Genomic DNA, 19,168 nt, shown 5'->3' with positions numbered 1-19,168 from the left:
ATTGAATAATTCAACAAATGTTTAACATTTTATCAACAGGAAGTCTAAATAAGTGAGTTTTCCCTCAGTAAATTTTCATAACTTGATGGGCCATAATATGCTGACAAAGCTTCTGATTTACAGATTATATAAAATACAGTTTAAAGGTTCTTTATTCTTCTGATTCTTTAAATATTAGCATCAGCAGACACTAATATTATTTTGAACCTGATTTGCATCAATCTGAAGTATGGCCAATAGGCTAAATATGAGGATAGAAAAAATAAAAAGAGTACTTACTAGGTGAAAACTACCTTCTTTTATACGTCAAGTTGGTGAAAAATGCTTGATCATATCAACACTATAAATGTGAGGTATGGGAGAAAGGTTAAGCTTCTCCCAGCCTCCAAAACAAAAAATAAGACCAGCAACTGAAAGCACCTTGAAAACCACATTTTAACAAAAGCAGGGGTAACTTTGATTCACAATTATCTTTAGTTATGAATGTACTTAAAAACTTGTTCATAAAGCTGCAGATATAGTGGGAGTGTCTTTTAAAAGATCCCAGGAAAACACTCACCAAATAACACGGAACATAGTATTCAAAGCTGTTACTGTCTGTCTATACAGATACAGCACATTGTTACACATACTTTATTCGAAATTTAGTACCACGAAAACATTTGTTGTAAGAGGTCAGTGTAATGTCTCATTAATCTAGGAACTCTGGCACTGAAAGCGTGAATAACCCAAGGTAATGATGTCGTCACCAAGGGACGACAAGAATAGAACCCAAATCCCTTGACTCCCCAGCTTGTGTTTTCCACTAATTGTGCTCCTTTCTACTCATCGGAGGGTATCAAACATACAGTGTTGGAGAAGGGAGTGGACACCAATGAGCCAAGTCCGAGAGGTGAAGACTGCACTGAAGAGCGTCAGGAATCACTCTTTGGCACTTTCCTTTGTTTTGGCCTAGGAAGATGAAAGCAGCAGCAACCACAAACCCCTGGGACCAAGAACTGGAACTAGGTACTGCTTATTGTGGTAACTCTCTCTTCCTCATTTTAGGCCTTTCCTTTTTAACCTCTCCCTTCCGGCCAGCCCTAACGGCCTCTCCACCTCACCCCCTGTCTATTCCCCTCCTTCATCTCCACTGTGCACTTGATCGACCGGTGTCCCCTAGTAAAAAGCGGCTGCGCTGCACTCGTCTCCACCTGACCCTGCGTCCAGTCCAGAACACCCAGCAGACATGTTCTGGGTGTCCCTAGAGGCACAAGCTTTTAGGCTAGAAAATGAGTGCTAGTCAAGCATTTTAAGTGTGTTGCAACGGTTAGAAACTTAAGAGGTGGGAACGGGGACAAATACCCAGTTTGCTGTACGTTCTATGTAGCTCGTCACGACAAAGCGACATTTAGACAATAAGCAAAGAGCCCTTCTCTTTAGCTAGGAGCTGCACACAGCTCACCCGTCCCCTGGGCTACCTCCGCCCGAAGACGCCCAGGGGAGCGCGCGTGTTTACACTTTTCCTAGTCCGGGGGGAGGAGACAGCCGCTCTTGGGCCGGGGGGTTTCCAAACCGTTACTCCGCCTGCCGGGGTGAGGCCAGCCCAGCGCCAGAGCATGCGCAGTGGGCCTGGCTGGCTCCAGGGATCCAATGCACTTCAAGTCCCAGAAGGCAACGCTCAGCGGGGGCGGGCATCCGCCTCACCTGCTGTGAGTTTATTCCTCCAGCTACTACCGCTCTCCTCCTCCCCGGTTCACGTCCGCCTCCTTTCCAGTGAAAGGCTACTTTCTCTTGAAGCACGTGACGAGAAGCCGTAGCAGCCCCGACATCGACTCTCTTAGCGTGCTCGCTCTTTCTCCTTCAGCTTGAAGTATGCCCAATTCCCTCACCGGAGTTGGGTAGTGTAAGCCAGAAAAGGAAGCCCTGGGAGGGCAACCTGATCGTACTTCCGCCTCCCGGGCTCCGGACGGTAGCGCGCACGCGCTCCCTGCGACTCCGGCGCAGTTGACTTCCGCTCCCACTGTGCTCTGCGAGCCGAATCATGGATCACACTGGTAAGGAGGCGGAGGCAGTGGGGGTCCCGGTTCCATGCCCCCTTGGCCGGCCTCGGACTGGTCGCCTAGCGGGTATAGTGGGGTTACGCTCGTCCTACATTACTGGGGTGTAGCGGTGAGAAAGAAATCTCACAGATCCTTCCCCGTGCCCGGCAAGGGCCTGCTACTTCCCGGCCTACTTTCCGGTGTGGTACCTACAGCCTCGGTGCCGGCAACGGCCACTTATCTGGTTCTGCTGAGCCCCGAGCCTGGACGGCGGGCGGCGCGGGCCTTGCGGAGAAGACTCTCTCTCTCTCTCTCATCCTGGGTGCTCTGCCCTACATTACGGGGACTGGCGCGTGATTCCAATGTCGGAGTCGGGGAAGCCTTATTACGTTGGGAGTGGATGCGCGAGAGAGGGTTGGAGACGTTCTGCTGTCTCAGTCAGCTCTGGGCGGGTGCTGCGGTGATCAACGTCTGTCGTTATTGTCTCTCCGGTCCTTTATGGACTAGAGGTGGGAGAAGGGAGTCGGATGTGGTGTTCGGAATGATACTCGGAGCAGTTTTTCTGTCGAAGCCCAAAGCATGCTCCGCACTTTGGCTATGGTTCTTACTCATCATTTGGGGACGTTTACAAAGGAGAACTTAAAATCAAGATATTCACATCTCTTAAAGTAAGAATGTCTCCACTCTTGGTTATGTGCTTTTTGGTTTTACTTTCTGCGTTTTTGGATATTAAATGAGTGCACTTGGAGTTAGAAAGTGCTTCCTACAGTTACACTATCTATTGTATATCCCAAGTAGGGAAAAAGGGTTTTCCCTGTATTAAGTACTTGTTGGGATGCCCTCAATCATCAAATGTCTGTCTGTCTTGTCTATCTAGCTTTGATACTTGTAGGCCTGGAGATGGAATGGTAAACGAGGTAGAGTTACTGTCATGGAGGTTACATTCTATTGGGGAAGACACAATAAATTTTTTAAAAAGCCCAGATGTTTACAGATTATGGTAAATGCTTTGAAAACACTAAAATGCTTTGGTAAAGACTGATAGGAGGACGCTTCAGAGAGGGTGGTAGGCAAGGTCTTTCTGGAAAGGTAACATTTATAACTTGAGATCTGATGGATGAGAAGCATCCAGCCATGGACTAAATCAGGAGGAAAGCATTTTCAGCAAGTACAAAGCTTGAAGTGGGAAACTAGTCGGCTGCAGCTTAGTTGTTAGCAAGAAGGAAAGAGCTCTAAGATGAGATTGGAAGGGAGGGCAGGAATCAGGTCGTGTACGACTTTGAAGGCCATGTTAAAGATTTGTATTTTATGTGCACTATGAATCCATTGAACAGAAGTAGAGAAGGAACATAATCTCTTTTAAAACTATAATAGGATCTGTGGAGAAGGGAGTAAGAGAGGGTGGCAAGAATAAGAGAAAATAGACAATTTAGGAGGTAATTGCAGTAAACCAGAAGGCAGGCTTGGTTTAGTGAAGGTGGTTTGGCTTGGTGAAAAACGGGAGTGGGCAAATTCAATAAATATTTCGGTGTTAGAACTTAAACTCATACCGATGGATTGGTTTGGATATATGTGAGAGAGAGATGCCTAGGTTTCTCTGGTTTGATCAGGTAGATAGGCCCATTATTGAGATGCGGAAAACTCGGGAGAAAAACATTTTTTAAAGGGGTAAGAGGTGATTATGGACTGCTAAGTAAGACATGCAAGAAGAGATGTCATGTGGAGATCAGAGGAAAGATGTGGGCTGAAAAATACATATTTGGGACTTAGTATCATATAACTGATATTTTAAGGCAAGAGGATGGACAAGATCACTTAAGGAAAGGGAATACAGAAGGGGGTCTAAAACCAGGCTCTAAGGAACTCTAATGTTTGGAAATTTTATAGACTTGAAACTCGAGGATATTGATGTTAGAGTAGCAGACATCCAACCTTAGCAAAATATTCCTCGTTGAGCTTATTAACTGGAAAGAGGAGTCAAGCCCCACTCACAGTTTAGATAATGTGATGTTAGGAAATTGTAATGTGGGTGGGTGTGTACCTGATATTTAGTATCATAGTTCTCTTAAGTTAAAAAGTTGCCTAAAAAAGTAAAAGTCACCCTAACATGAAGATATTCACTCATGACCTGACCACTTAAAAAGTTAGTTCCTACTCAGATGTCCCTGCTGCTTAACACTAGTTTCTTTTCTGTTAGTTAATTTTGTTACATTCTTGATGTTTCCTATTAGGAAACTATCAAATGCTATATATAAATTGTGATTACAAGCCTCACAAAAGATTCAGGTTTTCATGTAATTTATAAAAGTGAATTTGATAATAATTTGAATTACAAAATCATTGGCAAGTGAGGAAATGCCAGTTAGCCAGTTAATTGAAGACATGACAGGACAGGCATCTTAAAAGAATGATTTTAATATCAAAGGATTAAGAGAAACCCTGAGGAAATTGATGCAATATTATGATAGAATATTATGCAAAAATGACTGATTTTTCTGATCATGCTGAAAAAAATCAAATATATTGAAGGCTAGCCTATGGTGTTCGAATAGAATTTTGCCGGAAAAATTACTCTTAAGAAACTTCCAGTTAACACTTGATTCATTTTTGTGGGTCATTCTAAGAATTAGCCCTTCGCTGTAACTAACCTAAATTTTCTAAAATATTTTTTGGTTCCTTTAATTCAAGATAAAATTCTAAATATTTTAATAAAATATATATTATAAAAGTGTTACTCTTTTTTAAAGTGGATTCACCTTAAATGGCCAGTTATATTCTTTGTTCTCTTTCTTTGTTATATCTAAGGACTTTTGTTAGAGGCTTTGTGGTTTTAGATGGCATATTCAAAAGGAAATTGTGCTGTAATTTCTGATTCTTAAACCAAAAAACCCAAGACAAACCCAGAATTGATGTGACTATTAAATGTTGTACTTTGTTGATGGATTTGCAGTCTGTAAGGCAGGCCGCAAGGTGTGTAAGGGGCAGCAGGCTCTTGAAAGCTGTGGAGGGCTAAGCAAAGAACAGTAGCGATAGTGACTTCAAGTTCAGAGTAGTGTGAAAGGACTTGATGACTTGTTGGTGTTCTGATCATTCACCAAGGCAAATCCATTCAGAGTCTTTTTAGTATCTGAAGTGCAGCATTGAACTGTTAAGTGTCTACAACAACTTGCTTTTTTTTTTAGTTCATTGGAAAATCAGAAATACCTTTAAGCAAAAAAAAAAAAAATTATTTCATATCTGTCTTTTGGCTATTACATTGCTTGTAGGTACTTAAATAAGCAACTAGAGTGAAAGCAGATGAAATACATATTCAACTTGTTAATACATTTATTTAGTGAAGTCTTGAAAGTTATCGTTGGGTTTATCTTAGTTGATTTTAGCTGTGCATGTTATCCCTTTTCCATGAATTTTGTCTTGAGTATTAGCTATTGTAAAATAGTAGAAAGTAGGCTGAAAGATACTTAATTATTAAGGATCCATTTTGAATGTTGTTCTGTGTATTGTTCAGAAAGAGTGCAAATCATCAGTGTGAATTTAATACGTGTCTGTAATTCTAGTAGCTCTGGAGGTCATTAGTACTAGGTTACTATTTCCAAATTTGGCTTTATTGAATTTAATGTAGAGAGCTTGGCTCTCAGCTTCAATTGTACTATCTCCAGTAGCAGTTATACAGCCTATTCATGTTTAAAACATTACTATTTTTAAAAATTACTTTATTTGCATTGCCTACTTTATGGCATCTCCGTTTCTGTCTTTAGTAGGCAAAGGTGAAAGTTTTCGGTATTGTAATATTTTGTTAGACTTGAAAAAAGGTGACTTTTAAGCTTTAAATGGAGTCAGTTCTTTGAAATAATGCTCCTATTTATTACTCATGGGATATGAGTTCATTTATTTCATAGTCAGTAATAAGCAGGGACTTAGAAAGTGTAAGTTGTTTAGACTTAGTTGAAGTACAGAAACCTTACATCTTCCTAAATTACAATTTCCATTACAATGCTGACTAAAAATAAGTCACGTGTACATCTAGAAATGTTATAGCGCAAATATGTTATTGCGTGTTTCTACTACTAAGTGATGTGATAGTTTTTACTATATTCCCAAGTGTTTTTTAGAAAAACTTTTACACTTAAAGGAATAATCACCTTCTTTAAAACTAACTTTAATTTCAGTGCATTATTTAATTTTACAATTGTCAGTGTTAGTTTTGTGTTTTTAGTTTTATTGATTGTCCTGATGTGGATTCAGTTGACTAAATTTACTGAGTGTCTACTTTGCATGCTCGATGGAGATAGGGATAGTTTCCTTTCCTTTTTCTCCTTTTCCCTCTTTTTCTTTTAAAAATTTTTTACAGTTACCGTATTTCGCCCTGTATAATGCCACATTTTTGGCCCAAACTTTCAGGGGAAAAAATCTTCTATTTTAATTTTTTAATTCAAATTTTTATTTGTTTACATTTAGGTACTTTTTTTTGTATTATAAAGGAATTTTAGGATTTGTTTTTTTTAACATTATGATACAAGCAATTTCATATAACAAATAATTACAAAACACAAGAACAGATCTAAGGTACAAGAAATTTTATGTACCAGTAACTAATTTACAATATTTACACATCATAGAAGGCCAAGAACTCTTCGTCGTTGCAAGTTATTTTGCATACAGATATCATTATTGACTTCTACAATTACACTTTTAACTCATAAGCATAAATAAAAGAATTAAAAATCTTTATACAGATACAGAATTAGTACTACCCATGTATAATGCATATTCTTATTTTTCCCTCACAAATTTGGGCAAAAAGTGCACATTCTAAACGGCAAAATATGATACTTTTCAAAATAGAAGTTCTTACCTTGGGCGCATGAAGTTTTTTTTTTCCCCAAAGATTTTTATTAGGGAATTGGGGGAGGGGAACAGCACTGGGGAATCGGGGAAAGGGGAACAGACACGTTGCTGTCCTTTTGTTCTTCAGTCTAGTTGTGGAGGACGTCGCTTCACTGGCCCAAGTTGGCACCATCATTGCGTTCTTCCTGGGCGAGGCAGATCAGTCGCCGGTTTCTGGATGGCCGCTCACAGCAGCTGCTGGCCGCTCACGCTGGCTGCTGGCTACACACGGTAGCCCATGGCAACCCACTGCAGCAGGGGCTGCAGCCTATGCCTTCGCCAGCAATTCCCGGCACCCCAGATCCAGGTTGAGATGTTGTTCAGCATCTTAGCTGTAGAGGGCAGTGTCACTGGCCCTCATATGTGGGATCTGAACCGGGGCCCTCTGGTGTCCCAAGCCACCTCTTAACCAACGTGCCACTCGGCCGGCCCCACATGAAGTTTTATGTTCTATAAACCCCTCTGGAATTATATGAAAAGTTTTATTGTCCACTTTTTTAAAAGGCTTCATGTCTCAAAAAGCACTGCTTTAAGGGTTTATCCAAAGTAGAGGAAATTAGCACTTAAACTTATATAACGTAGCATTCAAAACCGGAATCCAGATACTCAACCCTTGATAATGTTGGGTGTGTTGCTTTAGTACTTGCGGCAGAATAATCTTCAAAGAGAAAAATTAAATAACAACTTTTTCTCTCTCACATAGACAATGAGTTACAAGGCACCAATAGTTCTGGATCATTGGGTGGTCTTGATGTTCGAAGACGAATTCCTATAAAGCTCATCTCCAAACAAGGGAACAAAGCCAAAGCTTCACCTCGCAATCCACGGACCATAAACAGAATGCCTGCAAAGGCTCCCCCTGGTGATGAAGGTAATTTGTTTCATCTCACAGGTCCAAAAGTCCTTTGTATGGGATTCCACCACATAATCCGAGTAATTTTACTTATTGCTAGCTACCTTTTTTAAATCTTACATACTCTCATTTTGGCATGTTTTACTTTTCTGCCCCTTTATAGATATTTTGGTTTAGTTTCTTTTGTTGTTGAAAGGAACACTGCCTATTAAAAATGTAAACAGTATTGCAGAAAGCATAATATTAAAAGTAAAATTGTCTGTCCCCCCCCCCAATTCTCCCCCAATATAATCTCTGTTACAACTTTTGTATACTTTTTTCATATATAACTGCCCTTTTTTCATGGAAGATGCATTTGAGATTTTGCCTTCTCGGTATGTACAGATATACTTCATCGAAGAAAATAAGTTTAGGTATTTCATTTATTAGTATTTCTTCAATTTTTTGTTGTTAAAAACAATGTTGCAGTAAATATCCTTACACATATACCTTAATATGTATACTTTGTAGAATTTAAACTTTGCATGTGGGCATTTTGGAACTTGATGGATACTGTGCATTTTAGAATTTGACAAATGTTGTCAAATGGCTTTTTAAAAACAGTATGTTAGTTTATGCTCCCACACACCAATATTGATGCATACTATTAACTTTAAAAATTTTTGTTTTGATATACATTTTTTTTATGAGTGGGGTTGTATATCTTTTCATATTGTTATTAGTCATTTTGTTTGCCTAGGATCTACCTGTTTATTCTTTTTCCCCCCCGTTTGGTTGTCTTTCTTCTTGATTTTTACGAGTTCTTTGTAAATTAATAAAATTGGCTCTCTCATATATTGTGTGTATTCCCTCCCTTTTCTTGAATTTTATATAGAATATTTTTATTACAGAGAAGCTTGATGATTCTAGGTAGCAAATATCCATTTTTTTCTGTTATGACTTCTGGGTTTTTTTGACATTCTTAGAAGGGCCTTTTCTATATTCTATGAGTATAAAGCAGTTTTCCCATTTTACCCTTTAGTACAGAGTCAGCAGACTGTGGCCTGTGGGCCAAGGCTGATCCTGTTTTTGTAGTTTTATTGGAACGTAGCCATGCCCGTTGAGGTATTGTGTCAGGTTACTTTCACACTTGGATGACATAGTTAAATAATAACAGGGGACATATGGCTTACACTGCCTACAATATTTACTTACCTGGCCTTTTACAGAAAAAGTTCACTGACCCATGCTTTGGAACATTAGGGATATGTATTTGATTATTTAAAAAAAAAGTGGAGCTGGCTTTATTTATTTTCCTTCTAAAACAGCTAGCTATTTACCCCAGCCATTGAATAACCTCTTTCTTTGCTGAATGGGAATCCCACCATTATCATATATTAAAGTTCTACAGGTATTTGTGTCCATTTCTAGATTTGCTATTCTACCCCAGCAATCTGTCTATATTTCTGTTTTTAGAATGAGACTTTAAATATACCTTACATTATGGTTCCTTTTATTACAGGGTTTCTCTCTCCATCTAAACAAGTATAGTTGAAGTCAAATGTTATAAGTCGTAGTTGTAACTTAGGGCTGCTGCTGCACTAGACTAGGGTCAGTAAACTAGGGCTCCCCCTTTCAGCCTTTTTGTTCTTTAAATCGTTTTTTAGAACTATACAGTAATATATAAATAAATGCTTGTAATAACCCAAACAATGCAAAAAAGTTCAAGTCCTTCTTATACCCTTTTCCTCTCAGGTGTCCCTTCATTCCCTGCCTCCCCCTGCCCCAGCCCACACCCCTTCCTCGAGGGTACTACTGTTACCAGTCTCTCTCTTAATAGAGCACACTTAGGCTGAAGATAATCTTTGGATACATTAGATTCACCTATTTGGGGTAAAAAATATATATATTTTGATTGGGTTTTTTTCCCGTAGGCATTATTGAAAATAAGGAATTTGGGGTGCTTTTATGGTATCTGTCTAATCTATGGTTTAATGATGGATGGGAGTGCAGGTTTGAACTATGAAAAATGATAATGTGCTCCTAATTTCCTTGGCTTTTGTTCTGTTCAGTAGTATTTTGAGTTTTAGACAAATAAGAAAAATGGAGTATTAGATGACAACCAGCTTTTATAAGGTATGAATGGACCATATAAGAACCTAGGGTCACTCAAATGCATCACTGTGTGTGTCCATGTCCCCGTCCATCTTGTCGCTATCTGTCGTGTGTGTGTGTGTGTGTGTGTGTGTGGTGTCTGTCCATCTGTCCACCTCATTCCCGTCTGTCTTGTATCTGTGTGTTCGTACACAGGGTCTGTAATTTAGCCATGGGGGTAAAGTTAAAACTTGTGTGCTTTGCTACTCCGTTTACCAGTTCTAGGGCCAAAAGAGTTGTGAGAAGCCTGGCACTTTGGAGGGATAGATTGTCCTCTCAACTTTACTTTAGTTAATTGGATTCTACCTAGAATCCCATCAGACTGGTCACTGGTTTTCTGTTCTTTTGTATGGGATGAGAGGATTACAATCAACCTTTTAATTAGGTCAGAGAAATTGAGCCCATTTAATCCTCATACTGTTTTAAGTTTACTGATACTGACATATGCAGCATAGGGGAGGATACTTGTAAGTAGATACGATATGGCTTCTTATGTTTGGGTGATTAACCAGGGAGAGGTTTCAATTGAAAAGATGAAGTATCAATATGTGGATGTTTCTAAAATCAGGCTGAGCCTAAGGCTAAAGAAGAGGATACCTATTTTACTAAGTCATAAGAAGGAAATCTACAGAATTCTTTATGTTTCATTATATTCTTTTGGCCTCTTGCAGCATGATACCACTTTGTAGATAGATTTGAATAAATGGTGATCAACATCTTAAAATTTTGTGTAGCAAGCATGATGGTAATTGGTAGTTTTATACTGGAACTAGTTGGATGAGTAATGAGCACTTGAGTGGGCATGAAGAGAGCTGAGGTCTGTTCTGAGCTCTGCCACTTACCTTCTCTGTGTTGTTACTGTGGGTCTCCTTACTCTAGTATTCCCAGTTGTGAAGTAAGAGAGTTGGACATGATCACCGAGACCACTTCTAGCTCATGTTTACACTAGTCTTGATTATCTTGTTCTTACAAGAGCTTTGAAGAGCATCAGTGAATAGGCCTATTTTACCATGTACATGTACTTCCAAAATGAAATTTGAGATAAGAGAAGTTAATAGATAACTCTTTTTTTCCTCAGAAGGATTTGATTATAATGAAGAAGAACGGTATGACTGTAAAGGGGGTGAACTGTTTGGAAATCAGCGAAGATTTCCTGGACACCTTTTTTGGGACTTCCAGGTATGACTAAAATAAAAGCATTTATTAGAACAATTAAAGTATTTTAAATATTTTATTAGAACAATGCAGAATATACAAAGAATGGTATGAACTTTTATTATAGTTATGTCTCTTGGCACACGTAATTCATTTGTTTATTAATGCCCTACTTCTGTTTCCAAAAATACTTTGAAGCTATTTTCAGTAAAGTCAAGTAAAATCAATAAATGTTAATACTATTTAAGAAAAAAGAAACACCAGAAAAAAGTAGCACAGCCAGTGGTGTGGGATATGTAAGGATACCAAGAAACCTTTATTTCTAATTGTTTTAACAACACTTATAAAATGACATTTAATTCATTGTGTAAATTATAGATATGATTTTAGAAATGCTTAAAATGGAAATTTTAATTATATCATTTCAACAGATAAACATCCTAGGTGAGAAGGATGATACACCAGTTCATTTCTGTGACAAATGTGGATTGCCTATTAAGATCTATGGACGAATGGTAAGTACAATTAAATTAAATTCTATTTTTGTAAATGTAAACATTTATGTAGTGGTAGGATTCTGACATTTAAGCAGATAGGATTCTGACATTTAAGCAGATAGGTTTATCACTGTTTAATAACTAATTCTGTGACATTTTAAATAAGAAATAGCTAAGGGAAATTTTGGAATAATACGCATTTAATATAGTTATCTTGACAAAGTCTTGAATTGTTTGCAAAGTATTAATTAAAGGAACTAATTCCTGAAAGCCAAATAATTTCTTTGGACTGTTTGATGCCTGTTAGTTTATATTTATTCTAGTTTATTAAGGACAATTTTTTTGTTGTTTAATAGAATAAAATAAGTTATTCATTTCTCAAGGCTATAATTTTTAATGTAAAACTGAATTAATAAATAATATTTTTTATTTTTGAGAATTGAATTCTAATATTTAAAAAAAATTACAACCCTAACTGTAATTTTATAGTAATTTTGACGTATCCTCCTTTAAAAAAGGTAGTTTTACAATTGTGTTTGAAAAAAAGAAATTGAATTTAGTAATATATGTCTGTGATAGTAGAGGGCATTGATTGTACACTATTGCTTTGCTGTATAATGTAGCTAAATAACAAGAATGGCTATGAGTGTTAAATGGCCTAACATCATTTTACTATGTCTTGATTTATTTTTATAAGTTTGTGAACTTAAGGCTACCTGGGGCAAATGCTGCTTATGTTAAATCTAGGAAAAATTTGTTATCTTACTGCTCTGGAATAGTTTCAGGAGGAACAGGATACGATCAAACATGATTACAGTATTCTTTTTCAGAGGCTTTTGACTTGTAAGGACCATGGATGAAATTTATAGGGTTTACGCCTTCAGAAAGTATTAAGCGAATGAACATCTATATATTTATTGGGGAAAGGGCCAAAGTTTTCATCACATTCTTAAAGGACTTTATGACTTAAAAAGCTAATGATTGCTTTTATATAATGGTACTTACTAATTGTTCATTTTAACAAACAGTTCTCAAGTGTCTTCTCTGTCTAGCTCACTGTTCTTACTGTTATTTTTTTTTTTTGAAATATTTTAATTTGTTTTTGTATGCTTAACTGTAATACATCTCTTCACAGATTCCATGCAAGCATGTTTTTTGCTATGACTGTGCTATTTTACATGAAAAAAAGGGAGATAAGATGTGTCCAGGGTAAGATCATCATTTTTAAATAATAAAAGTTTGTGATTTTTATAAATAATACAATTTATAATCTTGTTTTAAGGTCAGAGGGGATGTAACCAGTGGCAGGCTGTATAGGCATGGCTACCCTTTCTCTGAGCCCCGATTTGGCCTTAGCCTTCTCCTAGGATAGGACCAGGTAGTTGCTATCAGTCAATTCAAATTGGCCAAAATGACCAAATATATTTGCTGTCACAAAATTTGTGTTATAAGCCAAAAACAGTTATTTTGTTGTTTTGATGGGGCAATAGACAGGTAGCGTTGCATAGTGACTGAAAGCAAAGACTTTGGAATTAGAATTCCTGGGTACAAATCCCTGTTCTGCCATTTATTAGCTGTGTGAATATAGACTGTTTCTTCATCTGTAAAATGGAATTAATAATAGTACCTACCTCCCTGGGTTATTATTAGAGTTAAATGAGAAAGGGGGGGAAGAGAAAATACTATATATGAGTATAAGCTCTTATTTCTTACCTTGAAATCTGATTATTATGTGTTGAGTGTATTTTAGAACACCATCATGGCATAGACTCAGACAAGTTACAAAAATCTAGAGGTATTGGTCGATAATGATCTATATTGGTAAGGTCTTGAAAGTTCCAGATTAAACTAGGAAGTTTTATATCAGTGTAGAATCCCTGACAGAAGGCTTGGGAAAGCTTTGAGAGAAACTTCTCTTGTCCTAGTTCCTTCTAACCTGTGCCAGAAGCTATCCCGACCCAAGAGTTGTAGCGTTGGTTGATATCAAAGCTCTGGACGATTGTAAGGGATGGTTTCCTCTTATGGTATAGGAATTCTGGTGTCACTAGGAGAGGAAGGATGATTCAGTGACAAAGCATTAAAAACAAGTTGTGGCGTATTTTTATTAGCCCTTGAAAGTCACATGTTGTAAAATCTGTAGTGTGAGTTTAAAGAATATTTCTTCCCTAGAATTATATTTCAGAAGAATTGGGATATTAAAAGTGCATATTCGCTAGTTTGCCTAACTTCCTCTAATGCCTAATTTTCCAATACAGTGCACATTCACTTTAAATTATGTAGTAAATTTGATTACTTTATTGGAATAAAGGATTTTAGATGTTGTAAAACAGTATGGTAGAGTACATTAGAAGGTTTTCTCTTTTGTATGTGTTCTAATGTTAATATTTAAGAGGGAATTTAATTTTCAGAGTAACTCCAGTTAGCACCTCCCTGGTTGGTCCTGAGCTATTGAGGACCATAAGACTGTCTGCATTAAGAGACCCAGGTCAGAAAGTGAAGACCTGGCAATCCAAGTTAACATAAATATTACATAGTACTATTACTCATCACCCGAAAGAAAGTGTCCCACATCCTGCTACTGTGGAGATATTTCTGAATAAGAAGCAAAAAATAGGAAGTGTGCCAAAAGGCCACTAAAAGGAAGCCTGCTAATATCAAGAAGGAGTGTCAGCCTTACATCAAGGGTGGAAATACAGACACAGCTCAAAAACCAAGAATCTAGAGCCATTTAATATAGTATCACATGACCTGACATACATATTTAATGATGATAGCTTATATTTATACATATATAGTGTTTAGCTAATGTTTAAATACTATCATTTTCATTGTTCCGTTGATTTTAAGGATACTCTTTTAAGTAGGGCGAGGTAGGTATAAAAACCTTGTGAGTTAGGTAGAGTAGGTGTTTTAACCCATTTTACAGATGAAGAAACAGACATATTAAATGCCTTCCCCAAGATTACAGAGCCAACACTAGATCCCAGTTCTCCTGGTGCTTAGTTCAGTCCTCTCTCCACTATTTCAAGAAGACTCTAAAGGCAAGAGTAGATTAAATATATTGAATGAAAAATAATTATAATTTTGACCCTAAGTCATTAAGAAAATACTGAGTTAAATTTAGTATGTACAACTTGGAAAGGTAGGAGTGTGTGATACCTCCGAGTAGTAAATTTGACCAACAATTCAGAAAGGTCCCTTCCATAAGGAACTCTTGATAGCCAGGGTTTGAATTTAAATTGCTTATGTTGTTTAATATTAAGAACTCTGATGATTAGGATGCTCTTGTTTTTGTAGTCCTTGCAGTATCTTCTATTGCCTCTCTTCCACTTAGTTTTATTTGTGGAATAAATAAATACTATGGTTCAATAATAAATTTGAATTCCATGGTTGTGACAGATCCTTTGGTTTTCTTTTCTGGGCTTTTTTGCAAATATGCAAAGCATAAAATTGTTTGAGAAAATTATATACATTCTAGGTCTTGGGAAGAATAAGGTCATTTCTTAAAAACACTCTGATACACTTTCAATTTTTTTTGTAAGAGCTCTGAGGTTGACATAAATGCTAATGCTTAATAGCAAACAGACAACAAAGTGGGAAAGTTAAAGATTCACTTACAGTAACTATTGTGAGCTTTTGCAATATTTTCCATAACAAATTTAAAAAATAAGCCTATCTTTGAAATTAAGTGCATTATTTTTAGTGTGTTTTTAGTAAACCCAATTTTTCCCCCTTTGATTTAGCTGTAGTGATCCTGTGCAGCGAATTGAGCAGTGTACACGAGGTTCTCTCTTCATGTGTAGCATTGTTCAAGGGTGCAAGCGAACGTACTTGTCTCAGAGAGACTTGCAGGCTCACATCAACCACCGCCATATGAGAGCTGGAAAACCCGTTGCCCGTGCTTCGCTCGAAAATGTTCATCCTCCTATTGCCCCACCACCAGCCGAAATCCCTGATCGTTTTATCATGCCGCCAGACAAGCATCACATGAGCCATATTCCGCCAAAACAGCACATCATGATGCCACCGCCTCCTTTGCAGCACGTGCCGCACGAGCACTATAATCAGCCCCACGAGGATATTCGTGCTCCTCCCGCAGAATTGTCCATGGCTCCACCTCCACCTCGTTCGGTCAGTCAGGAAACCTTTCGTATTTCAACAAGGAAACACAGCAATTTAATAACTGTCCCCATTCAGGATGACTCCAACTCAGGTGCTAGAGAACCACCACCTCCTGCCCCAGCACCTGCTCACCACCACCCCGAGTATCAGGGCCAGCCTGTGGTGTCGCACCCTCATCATATCATGCCTCCACAGCAGCATTACGCACCTCCTCCCCCACCCCCTCCTCCAATAAGCCATCCAATGCCACACCCGCCCCAGGCCGCAGGTACTCCTCACTTGGTTTACAGCCAAGCTCCACCTCCTCCAATGACCTCTGCTCCTCCGCCAATAACCCCTCCCCCAGGACATATCATGGCCCAGATGCCACCTTATATGAACCATCCTCCTCCGGGACCTCCCCCACCTCAGCATGGTGGTCCACCTGTAACTGCACCCCCACCTCACCATTACAACCCTAACTCTCTACCCCAGTTCACTGAAGATCAAGGAACTCTGAGCCCTCCATTCACACAGCCAGGGGGCATGAGCCCTGGCATATGGCCGGCACCCAGAGGGCCGCCGCCACCTCCACGAATGCAGGGCCCGCCTTCTCAAACCCCACTGCCTGGACCACATCATCCAGACCAGACAAGATACAGACCGTATTACCAGTGAAGAGAGCATGTTGAACTGAAGAGAGGAGAAAGTACCTATGTATAGTCAATCTTTTAATTAAGCTTTGACTGTTTGGGGAAGGAAAACGCCTCTTATTGAGGTGGCTCTAAAACACTTAGGGTCTTCTCTCTTAAAATGGTTTTAAAGCTACACCTTAGGATTAATTTCAAGTACTATACTGTAGTGCAGATAAGTGGCTCAGTGGAGCACGGCTATATTTTAACAACTTTGTTCCTGTAGTGTGGTAAATTGACCCAGAGGTGACCATTTGTAAAAAATTTGAAATAAGTTTTTCATCGTTCCACTTTTCAAAAGTATTGCTTTTGTTAAACCCTGTTTAGTTTTTCTTGTGATACATTTTGTTAACCTGTGTAAAAGGATTAAATTTCAATATGGTTGTAAAAATGCTATTTTTATGTGACTTTAAGTGCAGCCACATACTGTTTTTTAAAACCATATGTTTTACCACTAATTTCCCAAAGTTACAATAAAAACCTAAAAGTAAAAATCTACTAGAATTTACTGTAAGGCAGACTGTTAAATGGTAGAGAATGATTTCACATTTTAGGCACTGAAATTTTGAGGTATATGAAGTATATAATGCACTTCACTTGGAGGCCTTTTCATCTTCAGGCAGCCTCAGGAGCACCAAAATACATTGAAATTCCAGACTAAAACCTGTTTGTAATATTAAAGGGCATTACTAGTTATTTGAAAAGATACAACCAAAGTCATTGACTCTACAGGCTCCAAGCTGTTGGGGGATAGATACTGTTATTCATTAATGCTTTTTACTGAATGGTTGGAATCATGATTCACTACACATTAATCTTAAGTAACATTATTTTATAGAACTGTTTAAATGGTGTTCTTTAGATGAAGTGTGTTCCACTTTGCTCATTGTCTTAAACTAAATATTTAGGGCTGAATGGGCGTTATGTAATTACTCAGTTCATGGTAGAGTTTGATCCTGCGCCTTAAGTGGGGTCTTGTTTCTTGGGTTTTCATTTACAATTGGAATGCCATGGAGGGATTTTGAATACTGTATGAATGAAAGACATTCCTGTAGTCACAAACTGGCATTGCCCAGATTTCGCTACTGTGTGTAAGGGTTCTTCTAACTTGAAATTTAAAAACTATTGATGATTTCCTTTTTCTTTTACTGGTTAAGCAGTCTTAACGCTTGGGACATGTTAGCGTGGAGTCAACAGTGAAGACTACCAGATGATTTTGTATGGGCCAAGAGAAAAGCAGTGACTAAGTTGTGAATTTCAGTGCTTTACAAGGTGCCTTTAGAGTCAGCTTTTGCATTATAGGGCTTGTTACAGTCCAGCTAAGATGACCACTTACAGTTTCTACAGAACTGATATGTACAATTCAATATTCTTAGGATATTGTATATCCTTTGAATAAACCCCTGTGAAGTATTTTCCTCCCCCACTAAAATGGTGCATAATATAAACATGAAATGTGTAGTATGCAGATATCATTTATTAAATAGTTTGTAGTGTATAAATTTAGAACATTTCTTTTTGACAAAGGGTGAAATGATTGCTAATTTACCATTTAATTCTGTCAGGTACAGGCAAAATAACTTCTCATCTTGGATAATCAGATGCAAAGTCATCTGAACTTAGAGCTGAAGTTAGAAATAATATAAATGGCCATTTAAACCATGACCAGTCAAAAAAACTAATACACTTTTTTTAAGTTAAGTGGTTTTTCACACTTAACAATTTGAGAGTCCGGTGTTAATGTAATATTTCTAATGAGAAATTTTTGTTATTAGAAGCATGGGAGTGAAATAGTGTGAAAAGTTGGTGAGTACTTCTATCATATTACTGTAGGTACTTGGACTGGTGCAAACTTGATTCCCTTTCATGCCCCTTTTTAGGAGCTGTTAAAATATTACTGTTGAAATCCAATACCATTCTTTGTTTCATGTAATACGAAAATAGCCAAATTCACTCTAGAGCTTCTCAGCTATTTGTGAAGAGCTCTTCTGTTTTTATTGAAATTCGCTAGAGTTGATTGTGGTACAAAACCACTTAGCCTATGTATTGGACAAAAAATTAGTATGCTAAAATTCCACATGTTAAGAGAATTCTCGTAGGCTTTTTAAAAAATGATTATTTTCAGTTAGGTTTAAGAAATGTAATGCAGAAAGGCAGATCAGATGAATTTTTAGCAGACAACATTTTAAAATGGTGACCTGAATTCATCCAGTTATTGTTTGAATGAAGGTGGGTGGGAAGAAGGATAAAAAAAAAAAATCACTGTTCGTGTTTCTTTCCTTAAAGAAAAAGATGTGAATCCCAGCGTTATATCAGGGAAGCCTTTGAATCTATGATGGACATAAGTCTAAATTAAATGTATGTATGTTTCATTATATTGCTCTTAAGACTACTGAGGTGGCAGTTTAATTCTTAAAAACAATAAAATGGAAGCATAAATACTATTTTGCCTAAATGAGTTTTTACCGAATGATGACATTGGGGAGAATGCAGAATTTTTCCATGCTTATGTTGGTACAACTTTTACAGTAAAATTAGATTCACTTTTTTGGGGATTAAAACCCACAAGTTGAATGTTAAATTTCTTCAGTGGCATGCTTGTCCAGTGTTATATATAATATTTGGGGAAATCGTTGCAACGACCATAAGCAACTATATCCATTTTGCCCTGTAAAAACCACTGGTTCAAAATTATCGTGTAAATACTAATGAGATTCCACTGAAATATAAATGGGAAAGCTAGTTGAACATATTTTTAAACTCACAACAAGTGAAGGAACGTAGGCTGTGTTCTGACTAACATACTGGAAGAGTGTCTTTCATACATCT

At 37.7% G+C, this 19,168-nt stretch overlaps 1 protein-coding gene across 5 annotated transcripts; it reads left to right on the top strand.

Annotated features, from left to right (window-relative positions):
• Window positions 1-636: 636 nt before the first annotated feature.
• Window positions 637-18,783, top strand: CBLL1 (Cbl proto-oncogene like 1). 5 transcript variants are annotated; one of them, XM_019626062.1, is made up of 6 exons: window positions 637-1,008; window positions 7,612-7,779; window positions 10,976-11,073; window positions 11,481-11,564; window positions 12,682-12,755; window positions 15,290-18,783. In XM_019626062.1, the coding sequence occupies exons 1-6, from the start codon at window positions 960-962 to the stop codon at window positions 16,323-16,325; spliced, it is 1,509 nt and encodes a 502-aa protein (XP_019481607.1). In that variant the 5' UTR covers window positions 637-959; the 3' UTR covers window positions 16,326-18,783. The 5 variants fall into 5 exon arrangements, with proteins under 5 accessions (XP_019481607.1, XP_019481606.1, XP_019481609.1 ...); XM_019626061.1 differs by having other exon boundaries at window positions 638-1,008; window positions 10,973-11,073; XM_019626064.1 differs by lacking the exon at window positions 637-1,008 and adding an exon at window positions 1,562-2,036.
• The last annotated feature ends 385 nt before the right edge of the window (window positions 18,784-19,168 follow it).

The sequence above is a fragment of the Hipposideros armiger genome, unplaced genomic scaffold (genome assembly GCF_001890085.2).
Source record: "Hipposideros armiger isolate ML-2016 unplaced genomic scaffold, ASM189008v1 scaffold_655, whole genome shotgun sequence".
NCBI lineage: Eukaryota > Metazoa > Chordata > Mammalia > Chiroptera > Hipposideridae > Hipposideros > Hipposideros armiger.
Note: the sequence above shows the minus strand (reverse complement) of the source record. Positions and strands in the feature narration are given on the sequence as shown.